The sequence below is a fragment of the Rattus norvegicus genome, chromosome 12, assembly GCF_036323735.1.
Source record: "Rattus norvegicus strain BN/NHsdMcwi chromosome 12, GRCr8, whole genome shotgun sequence".
NCBI lineage: Eukaryota > Metazoa > Chordata > Mammalia > Rodentia > Muridae > Rattus > Rattus norvegicus.
Window position 1 is genome coordinate 36,998,055 of NC_086030.1, and position 27,264 is coordinate 37,025,318.

Below are 27,264 nucleotides of genomic sequence, written 5' to 3' on the forward strand. Positions count from 1 at the left end.
TTCCATTCTACAGATACAAAAACTGAGGCCCCATAGGTAGAGAGACTCGCTCAGGACACATCCCAATCCTGGGCCCTCGTGGCTAAAAACTGTATTCAAGAGTGACTGCCTGGCCATTCACCTTGGACAGAGAGTTTTACTTCCGTATGCCTGTTTCCCCATCTCTAAGATAGAGGTGGGTGGGTTCAAGGATCAGATGAGATGGTTAGTTGGAACCTCTTAGCTCTGTCTGGCATGCAATAAACTCTCAGTAAATGTTGCCTGTGTGGATATCTGCTCGGTGATGGTTGTCAAGTGGAAGGGAGATGCGGGAGTTTGGAGTTGTTTTCCAGAGAGGCTCAGAGAGCCTTGTGGCTCACGAGAGAGAATGGAGAAGAGCTGGGTGGCGGCGGCAGCGTCTCGCCATGGGCAGACAGTGAGGATAGAAACAAGAAGAGGCGATCTTGATTTGGTTGGCCTGAGTGCTGTTGGGTATCGATGTGCCAGCATCCCTGGCTCCCATCCTGGGAGATGGTGCGAACTTCCGTGTGGCCTCACAGAACCAGCTGATTCAATGTCTTTTTACAGGGAGTTCAGACAAAAGGTTAACATCACCTTCAATGACAATGACACGGTGTCCTACATAGAGAACCGAAGCCTTCGTTTCCAGCCAGACAGGTCCCAGGGCTCAGAGAGTGACTACATTGTACTGCCTAACATCCTGGTCCTGGTGAGACGGTGACCCTGTGTCAACCCCATGCCAACCCTGCTTCCTCTCCACTTAGCCTTCAGGGATCAGTGAGCAAGGGCTACCTCAGCCCTACTGTCTCCATAGTGACCACCCCATCCTTCTCATGGCTTTACCTCCGACCTGAGACTCAGGGACATCCACTGTGGTCTCTGAGGAAGCATGAAGGTCAGCACCACTGGAAGCCAGTGGGCAGGTGGGAGTTTGGAAGAGCAGACATTTACTGAGCACACTGTGTTGGGTGGCTGAGTCCGTGCCGTGGTGCATGCTGGGATCCACTCAACCCAGCTGTCCCCGGGAGGAAGCAAAAGTCAGGCAGGGACAGAATTTACACAGGGGCCAGGAGGACCCTTCCCAAGGACAAAAATCCCAGATACCAATTGGGCCAGCGTTACCAAGCCAGGATCGGATCGGACCCTGTGGTCAGACACCGGGATTCCCACTGTAAGTTTAAGGATAGGGTGCACGGTGGTAGTAGGGGGCAGCCATGGCAGGATGTCACCAGTGTAAGCATGGCCAATCCCAGTGACACTAACTTTGTGTGATTTTCATGCTTTTTGGAAGATTCTTTGCATCTCCCTACCCCCACCCTCAACAGTAGGAAATCGTTGCAAATGCTACTCTCCTCCAGCTGATGCAGGCGGATGCTGACCAGCTCAGAGGCGTCCCCAGAGCCCGATGGGGCTGGAGGGAGAAGTTTTGTTTTTATTAATTTATTATATTATTGTCATCCTTATTACTTTGAGACAGGGTCTCATCTACAGCTGTAGCTGTCCTGCCACTCAATAGTTAGACCAGGCCGGCCTTGAACTCCCAGAGATCTGCCAGCCTCTGCCTCAAGCGCTGGGCGTGAGCCACCACGCCTGGCATATTAATCCCATCTTTAATATTAAAACAACAACGCTGGCCAGCAGGATGGCTCAGTAGGTAAAAGGTGCCTGTCACCAAGTCAAATGATCTGAGTTTAATCTCCAGGACCCACATGATCGCCTCACGTTGTCCTTTGACCTCTAAACATGTGCTGTGGCGCCCCTCAGTCAATATAATAAAAGCCCTGTATTGAAGGAGACCTGTAAGTGTCGGTGGGCAGGCATCAGATGGCGCTTCGTGGAAAGAACCTGGAAACACCAGCCATGCGTTGCCTTGGAGACAGAAGGTGGCTTTTGGTTGACCGGCCTTTGGGATAAACCAAGGGCCCAGGTGCTCCATGGGGAGGAAAAGCAAACATGAGAACTATTAACTCAACCTGCACTCAACAGGGGCAATTAGACCCTGGGGGGTTGTGGGGGAGTAGATGTTCCGGGCTCCCAGTGTTGAGGTTGGGAGGAGACATGAGAAGTGAGGTGGAGTCCCTGTGAAGAGACTGAGACAGGAGAATGCTGAGTTTCAAGTCAGCCTGGACCACCTGTTGAGACCTTGCTGTAAAAGTGTGGAGGAAGAGGCAGTTGGGAGTTGGGGAGTCTCTCTCAATAGGCTGTGCTTCTAGGCTCATGTTACTGATGGAGTAGGGCTCACATCCTAGCTGTAAACAGGGTATCCACGGCTCTCCTTAAGATTTCAATAAAAGTTTTTACTACAGCAAGGAAAAAAAAAACAAAAACAAAAAACAAAAAAAAAAAAAACAGGGTATCCACATCTTTACTGACCCCTCTTCTGGGTTAGGCCTTCTCTTAACCTTGGCTCCAGCCTCAAGTGAGGGACGGCACCACCGGAACTTCCTTCCCAGTGCCCCGGCTTTGCGGAGCATCTCCTGGTGGCTCACCGGCACCTTTCAGGCTTCGGCTATGGCTCTCCAGACACAGTGGCTGCGGAGGGCTTCTGGCTGTCAGTCCTGAGCTTAGTGTCTGCCTCTGAGTCCTTGTGGAGCTCAATCTGAACCCCTTAGGTGTTCTCAAGAGTACGTGTTGCCCTGGCAACAAGGACTAGAGAAGGGTCCACACTAAGGGCCCAAGTTCCCCGCCTGGAAGTGGGGGATGGTGTCTCACCGTGTCTGTCGCCCTAACCCCACATCCTTGGCTTTCCAGGGAGGGGCAGTGATGATGGAGGACAAGCCCACAAGCCTGAAGCTGCTAATGACCTTGGGGTTGGTCACCATGGGCCAGCGGGCCTTTATGAACCGCACGGTTGGTGAGATCCTGTGGGGCTACGAAGATCCCTTTGTGAATTTCCTCAGCAAATATTTCCCAGACATGTTCCCCATCAAAGGCAAATTTGGCCTGTTCGTTGGGGTGAGTGTCTTCCATCCACACAAAGAGTTGGGGTGGCACCCAAGAACTCTAACTCAAACCGGCTTAAACAGAATTGGATTACATTCAAGTGAAGCTTGTTCCAGTTCAAGTGGGGGGACAAGATCGGAGTTCAGCTTAGAAAACTGGAGCTCGAGCTTGGGGTAGGGGAGGACTAGATCCTAGAAGCACGTATCTCAAATCCCCCAATCAGAGCGGCTCAGAGGTGCCCACTTATTCTCAGGGTTGACCTTTGGTAACCTGAGCTAAGCTTTGGTCTCTGACCCCTGACCCCAGCTCCCTGCTTTAGCTCACCGTTCTCTGTGGGGCCTACTGACAGGGTCTGCTTGCAGTGAGGGTCAGTAGGGTTCACTACCCATACCCTCCAGGACCTGTCATACTGAGCTCACGTGAGATTTAGAGTGCGGGGGACCCAGATTCTATTCCCAGCACCCCCACGGCGGCTCACAGCCATCTGTAATTCCAGTCCCAAGGGATCTGGCGCCCTCTTCTGGCTCTCTCAGGCATTGCATGCAGGGGGTGCACGGACATACACGCAGGCGAAAAGCTCAGACACAGAAAATAAAAATATGTACAATCTTGTGGAGAGTAGATTGGGTAAGGCTCTGTGTCTCCCAGTGGCAGGATGAGGACCCCATGGATGAACACGTAACGAGGTGGGCAGGTTGAATGCCCAGTCTGAACGTGTTTACATTCAGAGGCCCTCCGTCTCTCTTCCTCACAGAGGAGGTGTGGGGCTCCTGGGTGGGGCACTTGTGTGAAGAGTCGAGGAGATGGGAGAGAGCACACTCCACTGAGCCTTGCTCCTCAGCCATTCTGTGATTGACAGAGCTCTTGGTTCTGTGACCCCTGACCCATTCTACCCTCACTGGCCCTTCTGCTGAACTTCTAGATCCTTCCCCTGGGGAGTTTGTATTAAATTCCTTCTTTCTTTTTTTGTTTTTGTTTTATTTATTTTTTTATTGAGACAGGGTCTCTCTGTGCAGCCCTGATGGTCTCGAACTCAGAGACATCTGCCTGCCTCTCTCTCTCCTGAGTCCTGGGTTTTAAGGGTGTTTGCCACTAAGCCCCCACTTAAATGCCCTTTTTTTAAATTAGCTTTTGGGCCTGACTGAGTAGGCTTGTCATCTCTGTACATGGGAGTATGAGGCAGGAGGATGGCAAGTTTAAAACCAGCCTGGACAATGTGTAGTAAAAAAGATGGCTGGGGGCGGGGGGAGGTGGAGCTGGAGAGATGGTTCAGTGGTTAGAGCACTGACTGCTCTTCCTAGAGGTCCTGAGTTCAATTCCCAGCAACCACATGGTAGCCCAAACCATCTGTGAGGAGATCTGGCGCCCTCTTCTGATGTTGTCTAGTGAGAACAACAGTGTACTCACATAAAATAAATAAATAAATCTCTTTTTAAAAGAAAAGAGAGAAGGGGAAGGCTGGCAGTGTGGCTCAGTGGACAAGCACTTGCCCACATGTGTAAAACCCTGGCTTCTGTCCCTATTATTTATGCAGCAGTGAGGGGGACATAGCAGAAGAACAGGTAGGCATGGGCCTATGTCCCCATCTATGCCCAGGGCTAAAAGTGCTGTCCCTTGCCTGTCTGCAGATGAACGACTCGAGTTCTGGCGTCTTCACCGTCTTCACAGGTGTCCAGAATTTCAGCAAGATCCATCTGGTGGATAAGTGGAACGGCCTCAGCGAGGTGAGCAGGAGGGGAGACGGTCGCCATCGACTGCAGCAGGGACTAAACTGGGACAAGCCTTGGCAGATGGCGGCCAGTGCTCTGGAGAGTGTGTCCGGGTCACCCAAGGACTTCACGGGTCTCAGAACTGTCCCCTCGATGTTTCTGTCGGGAACTCTTTACTCTTCTGTTCCTGAGTTTTTATTTATAAGGCAGACAGGAAGACAGTCCCATAAAGATAAGACAATAAGGCCCAGCACCGTGCCTGGGCCCACCCGGAAACCCCCAACGATGCTTATAGAACCCAGTTTCCTGGCCACTTACCCACCACCACGCCTCTGTGTGCCCAGAGGAACATGTTTTCCTTCCTTTTTCGAATACACAAAAATCCTGTCATGTGCTGTTTTGCAGCTGGCTTTTCTCCTTGGGGCGTCTTTATGTGTAATGTGGTTTTGTTCTGTTGTGTTGCCCAGAGGCCCAGGTAGTGAAGATGGAGCTCAGGCCTTGTGAATCCTTGACAAGGGCACCACCGCTGAGCTACACTTATGCCCCTCGCTGGGGGATTCTAGGCAGGGGCTCTACCGCCGAGCCACACCCCAGCCCCTCACTGGGGCAAGTTTTCCCTGCTGATCTCACTGTCTCTACTCTTTTTCTTCTCAGTTTCTTTTATTCTGAAATAAAGTCTCAGTGTGTACCCCAGGCTAGCTTCAAACTTTCAATTCTCCTGTCTCAGTTCCCTTGCATCATAGCTGTGTGTGACCACACCCAGCCCACAGTCATTCTTTTTTTTTTTCTTTTTTTCTCCCCCCCCCCCCCCCAGCTGGGGACTGAACCCAGGGCCTTGCGCTGCCTAGGCAATCGCTCTACCACTGAGCTAAATCCCCAACCCCGCCCACGGCCATTCTTAGTGGGTGCTATTGATATTAATCCAGCCCTTATTCTGTAGACATTGGTGTTTTGCACACATTTCTGTGTGAGGGCCTTGGAGCCTCTGGAACTGGAATCACAGACAGTTGCTAGCTGCCGTGTGGGTGCTGGGCATTGAACCTGGGTCCTCTGGAAGAACAGCCGGTGCTCTTGGTGCTCTTAACCACTGAGCCATCTCTCCAGCCCCTCATCAGCTCCTTTCGAATATGAGAAGCCCGATTGAAAGATCTCTTACAGCAAAGGACAGTGGGAAGTGCATCATTTAGTTTCGTGTTTGAGGCAGGGTCTCACTGGAACTCACTGTAGAGACCAAGTTAGCCTCAAACTCATCACAAGGGGTCCACCTATCTTTGCCTCCCAAGCGCTGGAATTTAGGGCATGTGCTACCATAGCTGGCCCGAGAATTGGTTTTGAGTCCCGGTCTCCCTGGCTAGAGGCGGGTACTCTGATGGATCCCAGTTTCCAGGTCTTCAGCCCTTCCTGCTATCAGCTTAATAGCTCTCCTGGCATCTCCCAGCTTTCCTCATTCGTGGGAGTGTGTATGTTGACTTCTAATGGGGCAGGAAACAGGACAATGTGGGCAGTGGACCCATTGTACAGATGGCTTAACTGAGTCCCCAGCAATACCGTACGTTCTGGCCCCACTGTGGGGAGCAGGAAGCTGGGCTGGATGCTCCATCTACACAGCCTGCTCACAGGTTTGGGTATGACAGTGTTTGCACCAGAACACGTATTGGGTGCAAGCTGTGGCTGTCCCTCAAGGCTATGTCTTATCCTGTCCTTCAGGTCAACTATTGGCATTCGGAACAGTGCAACATGATCAATGGTACTGCCGGGCAGATGTGGGCACCATTCATGACACCCGAATCCTCACTGGAATTCTTCAGCCCAGAAGCCTGCAGGTAACCCTCGTATAGGGATCCCCTGCCTCCGAACAGGGAAATCTGCTTCTGAGATAGTTCAGGGTCTACTCAGGTAGCTCCTGGGGAGTGTACTCAAAGGTCTGGCCCTCTGTGTACTATGACTCAGCGGTTTTTCTTGTCACTGTGACAGAATACCTGAGAGAGGTGACTTAGGAGGTCACTGGGGGACTCAGTCACGGTGGCAGTGATGATGGTTGATGGTAGAAAAGGGTCACTCAAGGTCTTGTAGCTTGGGCTCTACCATCCCAGGGTCCCAACTGTGGCCTGGGAAGACATGGTGGGTCTTCAGAGACCCATTCCCAAGTGGTGTTCCAATCTGGCCACACTGGTGATGACCTTGGCCTGGGGACTCGCCAAGCTGATCTTTGAGCCCTCTGCCTCTCTAGCTAACACAGACAGTCATGCTTCGTGCCAGGTGTCAACACAGCCATGATGGGGTGGGCAAAGTCTGCGTGATTTGGTGACTGTGTCTCATTGGGGACTTTCAAAAGCATAACTTTTGATTCTTTTTTTCTTTTCTTTTTTTTCTTTCTTTCTTTTTTTTTTTTTTAACATTTTATTACTGGTTTTTAATTATGTGTATCAGTGTGACTGTGTGCACATGAGTGCAGATTCCTGAGGAGGCCAGCAGAGGGTGTCAGATTACCCGGAGCTGTGTAACAGGTGGCTGTGAGCTGCCCTATGTGGATGCTGGGAATCGAACACTGAACCACCTCTCCAGCCCATTCATTCATTCATTCATTCATTGATTCAGTTATTTAATTGCTTATTCGGGTGTGTGTGTGTGTGTGTGTGTATGTGTGTGTGTGTGTGTGTGTGTGTGTGTGTGTGCACACGCACGCGCTGATAATCAAACCCAGGGCCTCACAACCACTAAGTTTAAATGGTCGGATACTGAGTCATGCCCCAGTCCCTAAACAGGATTTCAGACTTAGAGAAAACATCTTCAGCCCTGCCAAACCAGTGGCCTCTGTCGGTGGCACAGGTGACTGAGATGGCTCGGGGCTGGGGAGATGATGGCTCAATCAGTAAAGTGCACACCAGTCAAGCAAAAGGACCTGAGTTCAGCCCCAGAACCCACGTAGCTGTGTATGCCTCAAAACCCAGCTCTGGAAAAGTGGAGAATCCCTAGAGCTGGAAAGTCATCCAGCCCGGCAGAATCCTGTGAGAGCAGGATGCAGGCCAGGTGCCCCGTTCCTTCAGTCCTTCAGGGAGTGTTCTCCAAAAGCAAAGGCCTCTTCTGACACAGTCACAATGATCAAAATCAGGGAATTTAACTTCGACCTAAGAAGCGCCTCTGAGCAGATGCTTCTGCATAAAATAGAAAAGAAATGGTGCTTATAATTTCAGATTATGGTCCATCCTTGTGGCTGGGGTTGGGGATCAAAGCAGGACTCCAGGCAGCTAGTCAAGGCACTTACGAGAGCAGAGAGTCAAACTGAATGCACTCACGCCTACAACTCAGATGGCTGTCTCCATTCTTAAATAGTCCATGACCCAAACCTAGGGAATGGTGCCACCCACAGTGGGCTGGATCCTCCCATGTCAATTAAGGGAATCCAGACAATTCCACACAGTAAGAGTCTCTTCCCAGGAGATTCTGGCTATGTCAAATTGATGTTTAAAACTTACCACCACACTGTGTGGAAATATTTTCTGAGAAGAGCTTTCGCTTAGTGTTGGGGCTTAGAAATCTGGGTGTCAGCCAGGTGTGGCAGTGCATGCCTTTAATCCTAGCACTCAAGATAGATGTGAGTGAATCCTTGAGTCTGAGGCCAGCCTGGTCTACATAGCCAGTTCCAGGCTAACCAGGGTTACATAGAGAGACTATAGGACTCCCTCCTGTTTTGTTTTGTTGTTTTGAGATGAGGTCTCACTATGTAGCCTGCCCTCCCCCCAAAAAAAAATCCTCCTGCCTCAGCCTGCAGAGGCTTAGGATTAAAGCCATGAGCTACCACACACACCCAGTGCCCTGGAGTCTCTTTGTTTTGGGGATTGGGCAGACAGATGTGTGTGGTGCTGACCATGGACCATGTGGCTTACCCGAGCCTTGTTTCCCATCAGAAGAGTGTTTGAGGCCAGACAGTGGGGCGAATGGATAGAGAGGAGTCAGGGTAGACAAGGAGGACTGGAAAGCAGAAGTCTGATGATGTGCACACTCTGGGCTGAGGGAAAGGTGGGATGGAGAGGTTCGGGGGCAGGAAGGGACGTGACTGAAGAGTACCTATGAGGCCCTTGGCAGGTACAGTGAGACAGGAAGTCATGAGGGAAGCTGTGAATGGCATCTCACTGCCGGTTGACAGCTGGGCCATGGTGGTCGCTCCCCCCTCAGTGTACACAGGAGACCATTGCCCAAAAGCCTTGGTTTGTACAACCCTCTGGAGCTGGAGGGATGGCTCAGCAGTTAAGAGCACTGACTGCTCTTGCAGAAGTCCTGAGTTCAAATCCCAGCAACCACACGGGGGCTCACAACCGTCTGTGATGGGATCTGATGTTCTCAAATACATGAAATAAATAACTCTACAGTCTGCAGTTCCCAAGCCCCTGTCAAGAGAGAGAGGCATTTCGTTGTAAGTGGGTGGGAGCTCTGTAGACTTCAAATTACCTCAGGTGGCTGACCACACCTATGGCAGCTGGGTGCCGTGGAGTTGCTGGCTTTCTTTATTGTTTGGGGAACAAGTAGAACCTTTACCCTGTTGGCAGTGAGTCAGGGTCTCATGTCTTCGAGGCTGGCCTTGAACTTGCTGGGTAGCCAAGAATGACCTTGATCCTCCTCATCCTCCTGCCTCCACCTCCTCGTTGCTGGGGTTTCATCAATCACCATACCTGGTTTATACAGTACTGGAAGAGGGGCTTGTCTAACCCAGGGCCTAAGGCAGTTCTCAACCTTCCTAATGCTGGGACCTTTTCCTCATGTTGTGGTGACCCCCAACCGTGATTTTGCTACTGTGCTGTTATGAGTTGTGAGGATGGATTAGTGAGTGGGGAGCAACAGGTGACTAGTGTCATGGTGGTTCCCGTGGTTTCCTGTGGAGGGGTACCCCAGCCTCTACTCGGAGAACAGTTCTCACCCCGCCTCCCTTCTGCAGATCTATGAAGCTCACCTACCAGGAATCAAGGGTGTTCGAAGGCATCCCCACTTATCGCTTCACGGCCCCCGATACTTTGTTTGCCAACGGGTCCGTCTACCCACCTAATGAAGGCTTCTGCCCGTGCCGCGAGTCCGGCATTCAGAATGTCAGCACCTGCAGGTTTGGTGAGTGTCCGTCCGTCCGCTAAGTGTTCCCCGCCTCCAGGCTGAGGTGAGAGAGTGATACCAAGATTTTTATCTGCTGCCAGCTTGCATTAATCTCTGGTCTCTGCACCCCTGATGATCTCAGTGCTACAGATAGGGAGCTAAGTGGAAAAGATAACACCACCCTGATAAGTGTCCCACCAGCACGCATCAGCCGAAGTCCGAAGGGTCCTGCCCTGAGGTTAAGATTCCAACAGTGGACACTGCTTCTTGGCCATGGAGAGGAGTCTGCCCTCATTGCCTTCCTGCTTCCAGAGGCACCAATTCCTTGGCTCGTGGTCCCTTCCTTTCAACCTAGTTTGAGACTGGGTAACGGCCCAAGTTAGCTTCTAACTTGCGCATCCTTCCTGCCTCTGCCTTCTGAAGTCCCGGGGTGGTAGGCGTGTACCCTGACACCTAGATCCCCCCCAAACACTTGTCTGCCCAGCCGATAGTTTTCAGGACCCCAGAGACTGACATCGTGGAGGCCACTGTCAGACTAGCGTCTGAAAGACAGCTGGTCTGTATCCTGGTGGCTGTAACTTCTTTGCCCATGAGGGTGTGGGTGGAAATAGCCCCTGGAGCCATTCACCTGACTGGGGAGCAAGGGCTTGGCAGAATGCTGCCTCTCATTCAGACTGACCACTCTCCTGTTGTGTAAAACGCTCCTCTTCAGCCGAGTTGGGTGTGAATCTTGGTACCGGCTGTGTCCCCTGGCGTCTGCCCTGAGTTCTAATTCTGTGCCAGACTCTGCCATACCCTGCTGCAGTTGCTCAATTTGTATACTTGGGTGTCAGCTCTCTGCCCCAACCCTCACCCCTCACCTGGTGGTCAGGCCCAGGCAGCTCTAAGTCCTCCCATGCAGCCTTTCTCCCTCCCACCCACCTTCTTCCCGTGCCTGCCACTGTGGTCCCCTTGCTTTCTTGCCAGCTCACATTACACCAGATGTAAATCAGGCTGAAATTAAAAGCTTCCTCTGATCCTGATCAAATCCTTGCAGAGGCTCTCCCCGATCTTCTGTCCCCTCTGGCCCTCCAGCCGTCCCCTGGTACACTCTCTCTGTGCCTTCCTATTGCCCGCTTACGGCTGACAACTTTATTTAACCTTCCCCTTCCTCGGACTACAAACCCCTGTGGCCATGCTCCCTCCCCTCCCCCACCCCTTAAGTACACACACATGACAGCTGTTCACTGAGTATTGAATTATGCAGAGACAGGGGGATGCCTGATCTAGAAACTAGAAGGCCTGAGGCTAGGTGGTTGGTGGGACGTTGACCTCTCTTTGACTGGGTCTGATTTTTCAGAGCCTGTTCGGCTGAAACATTATCTTGGAGGCAGAGAAGTAGGCTCTTGGGATACTGCCACGTTGGGGGGTTGGCGGGAGAGGAGAAGCCAAGAGATGACAACTGACGTCTGGGATTTCCCTGGAGCCTACCAGGTCACCCGCTATGCAGAACCCTCAGACATCTGTAGCAGGTGGCGGGTGCCTGGCCTAACTGGGAACTTGTTGATCAGTGGGAGTCAAGCTTCTAAGGTAGAGCCCTCCACAGACATGGGCTCTAGGGCTTGCCTGAAGGCAGGAGGTTTTACTCACAACCCCAACTCTGCCTTCCCCTCCATGGCTGAGCTGCTACTCCTCGTACCAGCAAAAATCCCAGGGCTTGGTTCAATTGGTCCAGCTGTGGGCCAGTCATTGAGGCTGGAGTTAGGCTGCGCTGATTGGCCAGGCTGGGTCACACACCCCATAGGGGCAGCAACAGGCCCACATCCCACAGAACTCTGCTGTCGGGGACAGAATTTCAGCTGAGTAAGAGAATCTAAGTGTGGTTGTGTCTGTAGCTTGTTCTGTTTTTCGGGAGACGGTGTGCGTGCGTGCGTGCGTGAGTGCGTGCGTGCGTGTATGTGTGCATGTGCACACGCAGTCACGTGTGTGGACGGAGGCCAGAGGTGGGTGTCTTCTATTTATTTTTTGAGACAGATTTCTCAATCACTAATCCTGGACCTTGCAAGCTCTAGGGAGCCACTTGTCTCTGCCTCCCACTGCTGAGGTTACAGATGTGACACCGCTGGGGATCCGAACTCGGGTCCTCACACTTACACAGGAGGCTCTTAACCGTTTGAACTGTTTTCCCCACCTCTAAAGCTTGCCCTTTTTTTTTTTTTTTTCTTTTTTCTTTTTTTCAGAGCTGGGGACCGAACCCAAGGCCTTGCGCTTGCTAGGCAAGCGCTCTACCACTGAGCTAAATCCCCAACCCCAAGCTTGCCCTTTTAAATGGGACGAGAACGAGAAAGGGGAAGAGGGATGAGGGATTCAATCGATAGGGAACACAGCCGTGTGGCCAACAACCCCCCGAAGAGGCACATCTCGCCACACCCAACATCTCCCCTTCCGGCCTCTCCTGTTCACTGGCCTGACTTTTGGTCTCTCAGCTCTCTGACTGGCTTTACTCTTTACGCCGACGGAGTCACTCGGGTTCTTTCTCCCTGGCTCCCTGGTGCCTCCTGCTATCGTGTTTACATATATGGTCTATCCACGGGATAGCAGGTGACAGCCTAGATGGTTGTGTGACAGCCCACGATGGGGACAACTCTGCTCGCCTCACTCCTTCCTGGATCATGGGAGTTTGGCATTTCACCATTACAAGCGTGCGTCTAGAACATTCTCACACATGCCGTGGTGGCCGTGCACCTGAGTCCGGATCTCTCTGGCGTTTTATCTGAAGATAAAGAACGCGCATAGGTTTCCCTTTCTGGGTCACGAGAATTTCTTGGACTCAGGACTCCCTGTGTCTCATGTCCTTGTCTTGGGAGCACCTTGGATCTTTCCTTTAGTGCCCCTTAATCACAACCCGGGTAATCCTGAGCAGTTAAGTCTGGATACATGGGCCATAAAGCTATAAATTAATTATACTTATTGCCCGGGTGCATCTCTCTGAGGGTGTTTGGAAATAAAAAGAAAAGACGAAACACACCTGTTGTTAGAAAGCCACAGGGGTGGTGCCATCTGCAGCAGGTCTGTGTTGGCAGCAGTGACATTCCGTTGGAATCTGTGCCTCCAGGTCTGGTTAGGTGGTGGCTTCATTTCCCCAGGATCCATGGCATCCCTCTGAGAGGAATGGGCTTCTGGTGTCTGCTGGTGTCTCCTTTCACAGTTTTGGATGAAAGGATGGGTAGGGTTTTCCAAACGGAAGGCAATATACCTCTGTGTGACTTCAGAGGGTCCGTGGTGGTGGTGGCGTTAGGCCTCAGGGACTGATCAGACATCTATCTCTTTTCTGTTCTGTTTTATCCTTGAGGTTATGTTTTCCTGAGGGCTTGAAGGCCTCCCTGAGGATCCTTCTCCTGTCTTTCTGACAGAACCAGGTATCCCTCTGGAGTCTCGAAGGTTCTGGGATTCACCTGGTTCTCTGCTGCGTCTCTGCCCACACGCACTTCCTGGTTGGACCATGTATCTGCCAAGCCTGGCACAGGTGCAGCACTCTTGCATCCCACACCTGCACTTGAAGATGCCCACGGCATCCGGTTCAGGGACCGGGAGCAAGAAGTAGCGGTTGGGAGCTTCAAGCAGTGGTTTTCTTGGAGACCAGACTAGGATGATCCACCTGTCTCTGCCTCCCGTTTAAAGGGCTATGCTCTCCCGTCTGGCTTTGGATTTTTGAAGGTTTATTTTAGTTTTAATTGTGTGATGTGTATTCTCCGTGTTTGCTTTGTGCACACAAGCGCTGGGCCTTGAGGAGACCAGAGGTGTCAGATCCTAAGCAGTTGGAGTTACAGGTGGTCCCGAGCCTTCTGACGTAGGTGCTGGGAACTTAACCCGCGTCCTGTGCAAGAGCAGGGACCCTCCTCACTACTGAACCGCCTCTCCAACCCCCAAGCTTTTTCCATCTTTAATCTTAGAGTTCATGGAATAGAAAGGCTTAAAAATGGAACTTTTTTTCTTTAAGATTTACTTACTTACTTATTTTATATATTGTGAGTACACTCTCACTGTGTTCAGACACTCTCACCAGAAGAGGGCATCGGATCCCATTACAGATGGTTGTGAGCCACCATGTGCTTGCTGGGATTCGAACTCAGGACCTCTGGAAGAGTCAGTGCTCTTAACCGCTGAGCCACCTCTCCAGCCCTGTTTGCCGTTTTTCGACGCAGGGTTTCTCTGTGTAGTCTTCGCTGTCCTGGAACTCACTCTATAGACCAGGCTGACATCAAACTCAGAGATCTGCCTGCCTCTGCCTCCTGGGTGCTGGGATTAAAGGTGTATGCCAATGGGTTCAGCTGAACACACTCTCCCAGCGAATCTGTTGCCCTGGAGCCTCTTGTGGTCTCCCCAGGGAGACTCGGAACTCACACACCCGGCTTCTGTTGAGCCATTTTGGTTGGGTTTGGTAAGGTCTTGCCTCAGGTCCTGGGTGAGAATCTCTCAACAGTGCCGTCCCGTCCGTTCTGTGGATATCAGAGACCCACTCCTGTGCACCCCTGTGCTACACGCCTGCAGGAGCGTGCTTGTCCGTGTGTCTGGCTTCACATTCAGACTCCGCTTCCACTCCCAAATTCGTATGATCTTAATTTTCCTTTCTACCTTTATCTCCCATGATTCCCTAGTGCACCTCCAGATCTGGGACCGGGACGTTGAACCTCTGCGTCACCTCTGTCTGTCATCTCTGCTCTCACCTCTGTCACACTCCTACCCAGAATGCCTTTCCCTTGCCTGGTAGCAGTTTCTCTCTCCCTCCCTCCACCCTGCCCCCCAACACTGGAATCAGCCCTCTTGGCTCCATCCGCCCTCCCTGGGTCCTGTGTGTGCCCAGCTACCTTACACAATGAAGGAAGGATTCTCCCTGCCTGGTCCCCAGTGTTGGCATCCCTGCACCCATGGCGCCGAACCACGCCAATGTGGAGCTCCCATCTTCTGACTCCTCCTTTTCCCTCCTCCAGGTGCGCCCCTGTTTCTCTCCCAGCCCCACTTCTACAATGCTGACCCCGTGCTGTCAGAAGCTGTTCTTGGTCTGAACCCTGACCCAAAGGAGCATTCCTTGTTCCTAGACATCCACCCGGTAAGCGCTGTGTCCTGCTAGTGTCTGGGGCCGGTTCCCGTAGATTGCCACTGGCCCTTGGGCTCCCCACCCCCAGGACAGAGCTGGCTTCATCTGAGGCAGAGGAGTTCAGTTCCTTTCCCAGTGGCTATTCCTAGAACTTCGAGTCATCGATGTCTTACTTTACCCCAATTCCAGAGTTCAATGATATCATTACTTTTTTATTGGGGCCTATAAAAAAAGATATAAGATAGTAAATTAATTAAGAAATCTCAGCCGGGACGTCTCCTTCACCAGAGATACCCTTGACAGTGTCAAGACACTAAAGATTTCGAGACATCAGTGAGAGCCACAGTGTCTCAGAGAAATCAGTGTGAGGAACTTGTCCTGGGTTAACTTCTCCCTGCCTCTGGTCACTAATTAAGATGTGTCCAGTCCAGGTGGTGTCGTCACCGTTAACCTGGGGACCCTCTGGGTTTCTGTCCTACCTGGATACCCGTGACTTCCTGAAGGCATTTTGTGAAAAACGTTTTTGTTTTACTGGGTGGAGATGGAAGGTTTGGACTTCAAGGTCATCCTTGGCTACTTAGCAAGTTGGAGTCTAGCCTGGGCTACATGATATTCTGTCCCCAAACAAACACCCAGATTGGGGTCGGGGGGGGTCATCCCTCTGGTGGCGAGCGGCTCTAGAGAAGGGATCTTGAGATAGCTGATCCCTTTGGGAATCATGTATTTCCTGAAGGAGAGCCCAGTGGGTGTGTGGGAAATTTCTAGAAGGGTGGGTGCCACAATATGGTTTAAGTAGATGAGGGCCCCCCACCCGGGGCTGAAGCAGGCTGGGACAACCCCCACCCCCAAGTCTCACCTCTCTCCTCACTGTTTTATGCTCCAGGTCACTGGGATCCCCATGAACTGTTCCGTGAAGATGCAGCTGAGTCTGTACATCAAATCCGTCAAGGGCGTCGGGTGAGCGGAGTTGGGGCGGAAGCTTCTGAAAACTTCCGGGACCAGGAGGCTTCATGCATTGTTAGATGCAAGGCATGGGATGAAGCAGGGCCCAAGCTTTAGGATCCCCTCACCTCTCTTTTCCTGCTCTGGATGGAGACACAGGCTGCATCCTGACACTCCTTTAATCATCCATTCGTAAGGTCTCTTCGCACATTAGTCATACTGGGCGATCCAAACTGTCTCCCTGTAGTAGAGTGGGTTGGCCAGCTTGTATGTCTATGCACCATGTAAGGGCAAGGGCCTCAGAGGCCAGAAGAGGGCATGGGATCCCAGGGACCTGGAGTTAAACAGAGTTGGGAGCCACTATACGGGTGCTGAGAATTGAACCTGGGTCCTCTGGAAGAGCAGCCAGTGTTCTCAACTACCATCCCCTGGGTTTACTTTAATTTTAGCTATAAATAATGTACACAGTGAGACCCAGGGTCCTTCTGCCCCCATTCCTTGCTTGCCAGGCAGAAGCGTGCTAGTAAGATTCCAGCCTTGGGACTGGAGAGATGGCTCAGTGGTTAGAGCACTGGCTGCTCTTCCAGAGGTCCTGAGTTCAAATCCCAGCCACCACATGGTGGCTCATGATCATCTGTCATGGATCTGATGCCCTCTTCTGGCGTCTCTGAAGACAGCTACAGTGTACCCGCATACATGAAGTAAATAAATCTTTGAACTAAAGGACCCACAGGCTGGTCGTTCCTCAGCACCTAAGTGGCTGGGAACCACTTAGAAGGATATGGCTGAGGGAGAGGTGGACTCCAGGCTTCGTGGTGAAAACTAAGACCAGGAATAACCAGACTCAGCTAGGCATGCACGCGCGCGCGCGCGCGCACACACACACACACACACACACACACACACACACACACACACACCCTTGTGTGTGCTAGAAAACACTCTTTCACTGAATTACACCCCAGCCCTCTTCACTTTTGATGTCTCACTAGATTGCCCAGGCTGCCCTTGAACTCCCTCTCTAGCCCATCCAGGTCCTGAACCAGCACCACTCGATCTGGCTTATCCGGGCTCTTAAAACCGGAAGCCAAAGTGGTCTGGCCACGGGCTTGAGTTCTTGAGGTCAGCATCCAAACATGGATTTGTTCCACTGCCTCAGATACCCTTCAGAACCTTTATAGATGGATGGAGACGCACCAGAGATGCACATCTTTGTTCCCCATCCCCAGTGCGTTCACCACTGTCAACCTCTGGTGGTATTTGTCGTCACAGTAAGGAGCCAAAGTCTAGTGTAGTGTTCCTGCTACAATCCCAGCTCCCCAGCCTCAGCTCAGGATGTGGCCTGCTCATACCTTCCGGCTCCCGTGGCTTTTTGTCGTTGGTGGTGTTGTGTGTTTTTTTGAATTTTGTTTGTTTTTGTTTTTGTTTTGTTTTGTTTTTGGTGGGGAGGGCGGTTCACACAGAGGCCAGGAGAGGATGCTGTGAGATTGCTCACGGAAGCCCCAGCTTCTACCTGGGCTCAGCCCTGGGGTCAGAGGCTCAAAGCCACATATACCTGCTAGCCTGGGTTCAGGGATCTGACCTCAGGTTCATGTGCTGAAGCAGTAAATGCTTTACCTAAGCGATACCATCCCCAGCACCGTGACAGTTTCTCCTCTCACTCCTGGGGTGTTAAAAGTTCTGGCTGGACCTGGACCTGTGTCATGTGATCAGGTTCCCTTGTGGATAGTGGCAGATGCAGCCACCCAGGCTTCCTTTTTTTCTTTTTTTTTTTTTCTTTTTTTTTTTTCATTTTTTTTTTTTTTTCCGGAGCTGGGGACCAAACCCAGGGCCTTGAGCTTGCTAGGCAAGCACTCTACCGCTGAGCTAAATCCCCAACCCCCCACCCAGGCTTCCATGGGAGGAAACGCATTATATTATTGTTGTTGTTGTTATTATTACCATTTGGTTTTGTTTTGTTTTTAAAGATTTATTTATTTATTTATTTATTTATTTATTGTAAGTACTCAGTTGCTGTCTTCAGACACACCAGAAGAGGACATCAGATCTCATTACAGATGGTTGTGAGCCACCATGTGGTTGCTGGGAATTGAACTCAGGACCTCTGGAAGAGTAGTCAGTGCTCTTAACCGCTGAGCCATCTCTCCAGCCCACCATTTGGTTTTTTGAGACAGTGTTTCTCGGCATTAATAGTCTTGTCTGTCCTAGAACTCACTTTGTAGAGCAGGTTGACCTCAAACTCACAGAGAGCCGCCTGTCTCTGTCTTCCAAGGGCTGGGATAGAGGCATGAGCCACCACTCCTGGATATTATTATTTATTTATTTTTAAAGATGTATTTATTTATGTATTTTTATGTATATGAGTGCTCTATCTGCATGCCAGAAGAGGGTACCAGATGCCAGTAGAGATGGCTGTGAGCCACCATGTGGTTGCTGGGAATTGAACTCAGGACCTTTTAACCATTGAGATATCTCTCAGTGTTTGTGTGTGTGTGTGTGGGTGTGTGTGTGTGTGTGTGTGTGTGTGTGTGTGTGTGCGCGCACATCTGTACAGGTCATGCCACAATGAGGAGGTTGGGACAATTTTAGGGAGCCAGTCAGTTCCACCTTATGGGTCCTGGGGATAGAACTCAGGTCTTCAGGCTTGGCAGCAGTCACTGTCACCCCCTCAGCTGAACCTTGCCAGGTGCCTTAATTAATTTTTTGAATCAGGCTTTCATGTAGCCCAGGCTAGCCTCAAACTTGGCCAAGGATAGTTAATTGTACTGAAATTACCAAGCTCGCTTACATCTTTCTGTCTCGTTTTCTTGTGAAGTGTTTGGATTGAACCAAGTCCTTGCACATGACAACCAGAAGCTCTACCACAGAGCAACAAGTCAGCCTGAACCCCTAACATAGCTTCCATTCTGAAGGTCGCCTTCGGTCACTCACTTTGTGTCCCTTGTTTCCAGGCAAACAGGGAAGATCGAGCCAGTAGTCCTGCCATTGCTGTGGTTCGAACAGGTGGGTCTGTGAAGGTAGAAGGGAGTCTGGGAACTCTGCATGTTAGCCAAAGCTTTTGCTTCACTTTGACGCTAATGTTAGGTTAACTTCCGGTACCTAAATTTAGCTGTTTGTATGTTTTGCCTGTATGTATGTATGTATATCACGTGAGTGCCTGGTACCCACGGAAGCCGAGACGAGAGCATCAGATCTCTTAGAATTGGGATTACAGATGGTTGTGAGCCATCAAGTGGATGCTGGGAATGAAGCCTGGGTTCTCTTGAAGACCAGCCAGCGCTCTTAACCACTCAACCATCTCCAGGTTTTGTTAAAAGCCCCTGAGGGGTGTGTGGAGATGGAATTGGGCACCAGGCCACCCTGAAGGTTTCCTGATCTCTCTTCTAGCCCTTCAGGTCCTGAGACTGGATTTTAACCAGCGAAAAAGCTGAATCTTGTGCCAGGAGGCTTTGGGCCAGATCCACCTCCCATTAGCCAGTTCCTTGTTACGTGGGTGTGCCAACAGCAAGGGCTTCTGGGAAATGTAGTTCTTTTTGGACATCGAGCAACAGCGCTCCTGAAGCTCTCTGTTCTGAGTTGGGGCGGGGCGGGGCACAGGGGGAGGGTGCCTGGAGACGCGGCTTGCAGCCTGTCCTTTCTTCTGCAGAGCGGGATGATGGGTGGCAAGACCCTGAACACGTTCTACACGCAGCTGGTGCTGATGCCCCAGGTTCTTCACTACGCGCAGTATGTGCTGCTGGGGCTTGGAGGCCTCCTGCTTCTGGTGCCCATCATTTACCAACTGCGCAGCCAGGTAAGTAGGCGGGACGGCCACGCCTGGGACTCTGCTCCGGTTGCAGCCGGCATTTATCTCCTGCAGCTAGCTCTCTCTGTTCTACCTGTCTGTCGCATCCTGCACTAACTTTTCTCTACAAGTCCTGGAAGTCCCAGGACCCTCCCGGGTGGGTGCTGAGCTGAGACAGGTACGCAAGCCATTTGACCAGCAAGTGGGTGCACTGTGTGAAGTGCCTGCTGAAGGTGGAGGTGGGGACTGGGGGGGGTGGCCTGGTTAGCAAAGCAAATGAAAGCCAAGAAGAGAAAAGATCATTTTGGGGTTGGAGATTTAGCTCAGTGGTAGAGCGCTTGCCTAGCAAGCACAAGGCCCTGGGTTCGGTCCCCAGCTCTGAAAAATAGAAAAGAAAAAGAAAAAAGAGAAAAGATCATTTTACCCAAGGAAAATGCTCTGGGCCAGAGCTGGGTGTGAGGTGGAAACGGGAGAAGCCACAGATGGTATCTTGAACTTAAATTTTCTAAAAGGAACAAGTGAAAGAAATTAGTTATAAATTTGGCTTCACCCAAATATATCAGAATATGAGGCTGAGGTTTTACGTCAGCAATAGGGCACTTGTTTAGCCAATGCAAGGCCCTGCATTCAGTCTTCAACGCTGACAGGAAAAAAAAAACAACAACCCATGATCAAAATTAATGAAAGGAAGGTTGGGGATTCAGTGGTAGAGCGCTTGCCTAGCAAGCGCAAGGCCCTGGGTTTGGTCCCCAGCTCTGAAAAAAAAAGAAAAAAGAAAAAGAAAAGAAAAAAAATTAATGAAAGGATTTGAAAAAGAAGACGAAAGGAAAAAAGGTCTGGAGAGATGGCTCCGTGGTTATAAGCACTTACTGCTTGCAGACGACCCAGGTTCTATTCCCACCCACTCGCTGTTTTGCGACCCTCTGTAACCCCAGTTCCAGGTGATCTGAAGGCACGCACACAGTGCTCATACTTGAACAGAAAATATTCATACACGTAAAATTAATACATAAATATTTTAAATATAAAATATAAAGAACACAAAGCCTCTCTAAATACTTTTCCAGGTTTAATCTTTCAAGTCTGGAGACTATTTCACGGCAGGTGTGGTGGTCCATGCCTATAATCCCAGCCTTCAGGAGGGAAGTTGAGGCAGGAGGATGTGAAGTTCAAAGCCATCCTTGGCTACATGTAAAGTTTGATCCAGGCCAGCCTGAGCTACATTGTCTCAGAAAATAAGTTAAACTTCAGAAAAGAGCAGTGTGCTTCAGACAGGGGTAGGAGTGACTTCCATAAGGAAGAGAGCAAAACTGAGTGAGAAATGTCACCTCAGGGCATGCGGCCATTGAAAGCAGGAAGCAAAGGGGGTCATGACCAGAACCTTAGTTCCCTTCTGGCCTCAGGGGCACGTATGCATCCGCTCGTGATGTAAACCAAGTCCATAGATCTTGGGGTTATGATAATGGTCAAGTCCCCTCGTAGTGCTGACAGCTGCAGTTAGGAAGCAGGGCATTTGGGGACAGGACTATGATCAGCTGTGATAAGAGAGGATTGCTGTCGGCAAGCAGGGGAGCCACGGGCCACCTTTGAACACCTGTGGAAGAGCCGCCCACAGGGTCCCACCTGAGAGGTCCTGGGGCCACAGGCTGAACTTCCTGTGTGTGCTTGGGGGTGGGGGGAGCTTCCAACCTGCTGGCTTTCTTTCTGAAAGGTGTACATGCTTGCTTGCTTGCTTGCTGTGGGAAGGCCGGATCCCTCTGGAGTCACCAGTACCCTGCTTCCCTATCCAAGCACCGGCCCCCCAGTCTCTTGTCATCTCCAAGGGCATCTGGTTGCCTCCGGCTCTCCTTATTGACCATAGCTTGGAGTATCTGGTGGACATCACAATCTGGGCTTCCAGGCTGGTGTGTCCCTCTTCCCTCCTGCTGTCCAGTGAGAGCTGAGCCAGGCTTTTCCAGTCAACCATTGGAGGAGAGAGGAGGAACAAGATGAGGAATCCCAAAATAGAAGGGGGTCTGGGGGTGAGGTTACTTGCCCTGCAGGTTTCCTCAGAGGCCAAAGAAGTAAGCCACACCCTACCTGCCTTGCCCTAACAAAGCCAGGCCTGCCTCACCTGTGTGTTTGTGCACTCGAGCATCTTGGGGTTTTGTTTTGTTTTTTTATAACTGCTTGCTGGTAAACAACACAATTGGTCAGTCATACGTCATTCATAAGGAGAGCAAGTCAAGAGTGCGTTAATGTTTCCTTCTGATTGAAAACCTCCAAAAACTTGGGGGGGAAGGAGTTAAGTGAGAGATTGTACTCAGTAGTTCCCAGGCCCTAGGTTCAAGTCCAGCCCCACCAAACCAGACCAGAGAAATCCAAATACTCACCAGGCCTGCCCCGCTGGGGCCACCTCCACCACTTGCTTCCTGTCGGTGACTTTCCCGCTTGCCGGTCTTCTAGGGCAGTTTGCCCACAATGCAGGGTGGAGGAGGACTCTGCAATCCTGTTCTCTTCTGTCCCTTTGCTTCTGGGGGACCCAGCGTCACCCGCTGAGTGACACAGCCATATAAACTAGCTTGGTTGTCTTCCAGGAGAAATGCTTTTTATTTTGGAGTGGTAGTAAAAAGGGCTCGCAGGATAAGGAGGCCATGCAGGCCTACTCTGAGTCTCTGATGTCACCAGCTGCCAAGGGCACGGTACTGCAAGAAGCCAAGCTGTAGGTGCGTACCAGGTAACCCCCACCCTCACCCCACCTTGCATAGCCAGTAGACATGTTCTACCCTCTCTACCTATAGCATCTGTCTGGGCGTCATCCACGTGAAGACCCACCCTCTTGGCCTCTCAGTGGGTCCCATCTTGCCTCAGTTCCTCAGATCTTCAGTCACTGACTCTCATTTTCAAGATCCTGTTAGAAGATGAAGGTTAAGCCAGTTGCTTCTCAGAGTTCCATCCCCTGCAGTTTGCTAAATACAGGTCCCTGTGCATCCCGGAAGCTAAGAGACTCTTACAGCCCAAAGGGTTTGAAAACTGGTTTTTTTTTTTTTTTTTTTTTTTGGACTAAAAAGGGTGCAAAATTGCACACTGACTCCAGTCCAGAATAAGTGACTAAAAAGTGAAGAAGTTTAAACATTGGTTGAAAACCAGCTGCATTTTTGGGGCCGGGTCTGAGGATAGGATTTCGTGGTCGAGTGCTCAGGGTACACGACAGACCTGCTCGATACAGTCTGAATTTAAAGCAAGTCATGTGTCTGCCCTATGGCGGATGGGTGATCCTGGTGGCAAGCCACCGATTCAGGTAGAGCTGGCATCCTGACTTTCTTAACAGCCCACCTTGCAGGGATTCAGGACAGCACTTCTCTGAGATCTCGAGGCCCTGTAGGGATCGAGGCCCTGTAGGGATCAGGGCTCAGGAGAGACTGAGCCTTACAGGGCGTCTCCCTGCCTGGGAAGGGACAGGAAGAGCTATGGGCCCTGCAATTTGGGGTTAGCAGAGGTGAGTCCTGTCTCAACGGAAGCTGTTATTTTAGCCTTTGAGCCAGCCTGGGTGTGAACACTGCTTGGAGAGGGAGCTGGGGACAGGGTAGGGATAAGGGTGTGGAGGCCACAGCTCAGCTCCTGGGCTCAGGGCGGCCAGCTGGCCACTTCCAGCAATGCCAGCTGTTTGAGAATATAAAATAGAACCCTGGTGGATGTAGGATTGTCCTGGTGGGTGCCACCTCCCTGAAGGAGGAAAGAGGACAAGGCCCAGCAGAGGGGGCTCTCCTGCTCAGTGGGTCACCATGTGTCCCTGGAGCTGAGGAAGGGTCCTGGTTTAGTGGTCCTTCCAGGAAGGGTTGGGGGAGGCTTAGTGTTGCCTCTTGCTTCCTTCCAGTCATGGCGATGTTTGCTATTGCCAGAGGATAGGTAAGGCTTTCCTGAGGAGATGTTGGGGGACTCCTAGGGGACAAATGTAGGCTCCAAGCAGAAGCTCCGTGGTCACTTTAGCCCAGGTGGAGCCCCTAGGTGCACAGCCACCACCCTGTTCAGACCCTAACAGAATGAACAAAATTGGGGTTTCCTCTTTACTTTCCCAGCTTGGTCTAATCCTTTTTGGCTTCAGGGCTTTCCCGGGCTATGGAGAATCGATTGAGTCCCATTCCAGGGGGATACCTCTGGCCCTGACCATGTGCTAGGGAGGGCAGTGTCCTCTGAGGATCAGCGTATGTGGGGGAGACATGTGGGCCCTTGCATAGGGACCTTACCCTACCCACCCAACCCTCCACGGCCTGGCTAAGTGAAATTCTATGAGCCCCCCAACACTTTGCCGTGCACCTGCATATGGGGGTGGCCCCTAGAGGCTGCTACTGTTTGCTATGGACAGGAAACAGCTGCCACCAGGTCAAAGGGTATATAATATGAACAAGGTCCCCCCGGGTGGGTGGGTGTTGCTGTAAGGCAACGGGGTTGGGGGCGAATGGGCAGGGTTGGCCTTGAACAGAGCGGCCTTGAAAATGCTGTGAACCTCTGCTTCTCACTGATCTGTCTCTCATTCTAAGTTCTCCTCTGTCAGACACGGTACGGGAAAGGAGCCAGAGGAGGGGAAATCGGTACCCAGTGCCTTGTGGCTTTGTTGTGTGTGTTTTTCATGGGGGAGACCAACCTACAAGACAAGCGATCCTCCTGCCTCAGTCTCCCAAGTGCATGCACCTCTACTGTACCTTGTGTCCCCTTCCCTGCCGCCCCCCCACTTTACTTCTGATTTTGTCTGTCCGTGTGTGTGTGTGAGATGCTGGGGATTGAAGGCAGGGCCTTTTACTTAGTCTGTTCCTCCTCTGAGCATCGCCCCCTAGCACCCTGAGACTTTCTCAAATGCTGGGGTGCTGGGGGCAGGGCTACTGGCTTTGGTCCAAGGAGAAGACGCCTCCCTGCAGTTTCCTTCCCTGCCACTAGGGGAGGGGTGGGGTTTGCAGGGCAGGGGCGCCCAGTGCTCTTCTCCCTGCCTTCCATTCATTTTCCCAAGTTGGGAAGTCTTCTCGACTCGGAGTCTCTCGACTTACCTCAGCCATCTTTTCCTGTTCTGTATACCCTTTCCCCAACACCCTACTGTCCCTAAGGCCCAGTGGCCACCATTACAGCAGTCTGGTGAGATGGTGTTTCTTACCTCTATGAACAACAGCCAGTTTTAACAGCTGTCCCTGGCCTGTCCTGAGACAGCATTTTATTTATTTATTTATTTATTTATTTATTTATTTTTTTGGTTCTTTTTTTCGGAGCTGGGGACCGAACCCAGGGCCTTGCGCTTCCTAGGTAAGCGCTCTACCACTGAGCTAAATCCCCAACCCCTTGAGACAGCATTTTAAACATGTCCTCCTGTGGACAGACATTTAGGCCCATCCTAGTTTCTCTGTGTGACAGTGTTATCTACCTACTCCGGACTCTGTTCTGTCCTCCTCTCTGTAACGGGCCAGTCTCTCTGGCCTCCGTTTCCCCATCTCTAAAGGGGGACAACGGAACCCAGAGATCTACATGACTGAGGAGTCCCCGTGTATAGGGGGCGGCATCTCTGGGTTCATGGCAGACAGTGCTGGGGTGGTGAAGTGTTTTCTGTGCTGGTGGGATAAGGGGTTAGGCAGGGCAGGGCTAGGTGACAGGCCAGTGACTCAGCTTCTTTTTTTCTCCACAGGGCCCAGAAGACACCACGAGCCCCCCAAACCTGATAGCTTGGTCAGACCAGCCGCCCAGTCCCTACACCCCACTTCTCGAGGACTCTCTCAGCGGACAACCCGCCAGTGCCACGTCCTGAGCCCCCAGATGTCACACTGTCCACACGGCACATAGTGTGCGGAAACACTCAGGGACCAGGGACAGACCCGCTGCTGAGTAGAGCCTGTTGGGCCACAGGCGACCTCTTCTAAGTGACCTGTGAGCCAGGCTGTGGGAACTGTAGCTGCCCCTCCTGTAGGAGCTGGCGCCGCCGGGGCTCCTGACTTTCTCCGTCTTTCTCCAGCAGGCTGAAAGCCTTAGTTCCCACAGAGGACACAGATCTGTCACTCCTAGGGGCTGGGCAAACATCGGCCTCTTGCGTCACGGCTGGACAAGCAGTTCCAGATCCTGACCAGTCTGCACACACACTCTGGCGCTGTATCTGGCCCTTCTCCTACAGTCTCTGCTGTCACCTGAACACTGAATTGGCCACTGTAAGTGGCAGCGGTGGCAGGCCCCCTCAGGGTCCTTATTTTTCAGGCGTGGGGTCAAAGAGAGAGGTGTGGGCCGTCTACCCCTGGCACCTAGTATATCTCACCAGAGGGTAGGGTATACAGAGGCCCAGCGTCCCACAATCGACCCCTTTTTTTCTACTGGAAGAGAAATTTTATCGTCTTTTGAAAGAAAGTCATGACTGAAGCAATAAACCTTTTCACAAATTCAACACTGGCTTCTGTGACTGTTTTCTGGGCAGGGCTGGGGCTCCAGGATCCAGGCCACGACTGCCAACGTGTCTCCTGGTGTGAGGCCAGCACCGACCAGCCGCAAGTCATTTTTCCACCTCAAACCTAATGTACGTGGCTTGGGTGCACCAAGACAGGCCACCTCTGTCGTTCCTCTGTCCCATGGGGTCCCCTGGGCCTTCCTATAGTCAGGGTTCAAGGCCAAAGCACCCTTGTTACCCAAGTAACAAACCTGGGGAGTGTGGGGGGAAAGGGTTGGAAAGAAGGGTCTATCTAAGTTTTGTCCCAAGTTAAAGCAGGAATTCTCCCTGGTGTCCCTGTTTTAGAATAAAATCGTGTTTTACCCTCAAGGGACCCACTAGGAACTGGGCAAGAGGTTTTTACTGTGAACATTAAAAAATACATAGATGGGGCTGGAGAGATGGCTCAGCAGTTAAGAGCACTGATTGCTCTTGCAGAGGTCCTGAGTTCAAATCCCAGCAACCACATGGTGGCTCACAACCATCTGTAATAGGATCCGATGATTTTTCCAGTGTGTCTAAAGATAGCTGCAGTATACTCCCATACATAAAAAATAAATAAATCTTAAAAAAAATACATAAGACACTCTGGTTGCAATGGTCTGCACCCCCTTGCTTTCTTAGAAAAAAATTATTATTGTGTGTGGGTCCATGCCATGGCACAGATGTGTAGGTCAGAGGGTGACCTGCAAGAATTGGTTCTGTCTTCACCATGTGGATCCTGGGAGGTGAGGGGGGGGTGTTGAACTCAGTTCCTCCAGTTTGGCAGCAAGCTCCTCAACCCGCTGAGCCATCTCGCTGGCCCTGCACTTCTTCTTCAACTGGCACTGCTTACTTCCTGCCCTAGAGCCATTGAAAGTTTTCTTCTACCTCATATTATTCACTCCATTATGCTGTGGGACACAAACCTCTACGTGAAGCTAATATTTTTTTTTGTTTTGTTTTGTAAGACAGGTTCTACCTTTGTTAGGAAAAGTTGGGCTGGAACCTGTCATCCTCTTGCCTCTCTGCCCCAAATGCTGGGATGGCAGGCATACCCCCACCATATCCAGATTTCTTTTCTCCAAGACAGGGTTTCTCTCTGTAGCCCAGGCTGTCCTAGAACTCACTCCATAGACCAGGCTGGTCTCGAACTCACAGATCCACCTGCCTCTGCCTCCTAAGTGCTGGGATTAAAGGTGTGCACCAGATTTATTATTTCTATGACTGGGGATAAACAGCCTTTCTGTGCTACTCAGGTTGGTTGGGAACTTCTGGGCTCAAGGAATCTTCTGGCCTTATCCTTCTGCATGGCTGG

At 51.4% G+C, this 27,264-nt stretch overlaps 1 protein-coding gene across 2 annotated transcripts in view; it reads left to right on the plus strand.

Moving 5' to 3' along the window:
- The window catches only part of Scarb1 (scavenger receptor class B, member 1), a 66,681-nt gene extending 40,753 nt beyond the window's left edge, over positions 1-25,928 (plus strand). The window contains exons 3-13 of one of the 2 annotated variants that reach the window (NM_031541.2): positions 568-709; positions 2,752-2,955; positions 4,572-4,667; positions 6,360-6,475; positions 9,586-9,752; positions 14,705-14,823; positions 15,695-15,768; positions 18,705-18,756; positions 19,400-19,546; positions 22,114-22,242; positions 25,185-25,928. In NM_031541.2, coding sequence (NP_113729.1) covers positions 568-709; positions 2,752-2,955; positions 4,572-4,667; positions 6,360-6,475; positions 9,586-9,752; positions 14,705-14,823; positions 15,695-15,768; positions 18,705-18,756; positions 19,400-19,546; positions 22,114-22,242 — 1,246 coding nt within the window. In that variant the 3' untranslated portion in view covers positions 25,185-25,928. The remainder of the gene's footprint in view (positions 1-567; positions 710-2,751; positions 2,956-4,571; positions 4,668-6,359; positions 6,476-9,585; positions 9,753-14,704; positions 14,824-15,694; positions 15,769-18,704; positions 18,757-19,399; positions 19,547-22,113; positions 22,243-25,184) is intronic. The other variant, XM_017598269.3, reaches the window with a different exon arrangement.
- The last annotated feature ends 1,336 nt before the right edge of the window (positions 25,929-27,264 follow it).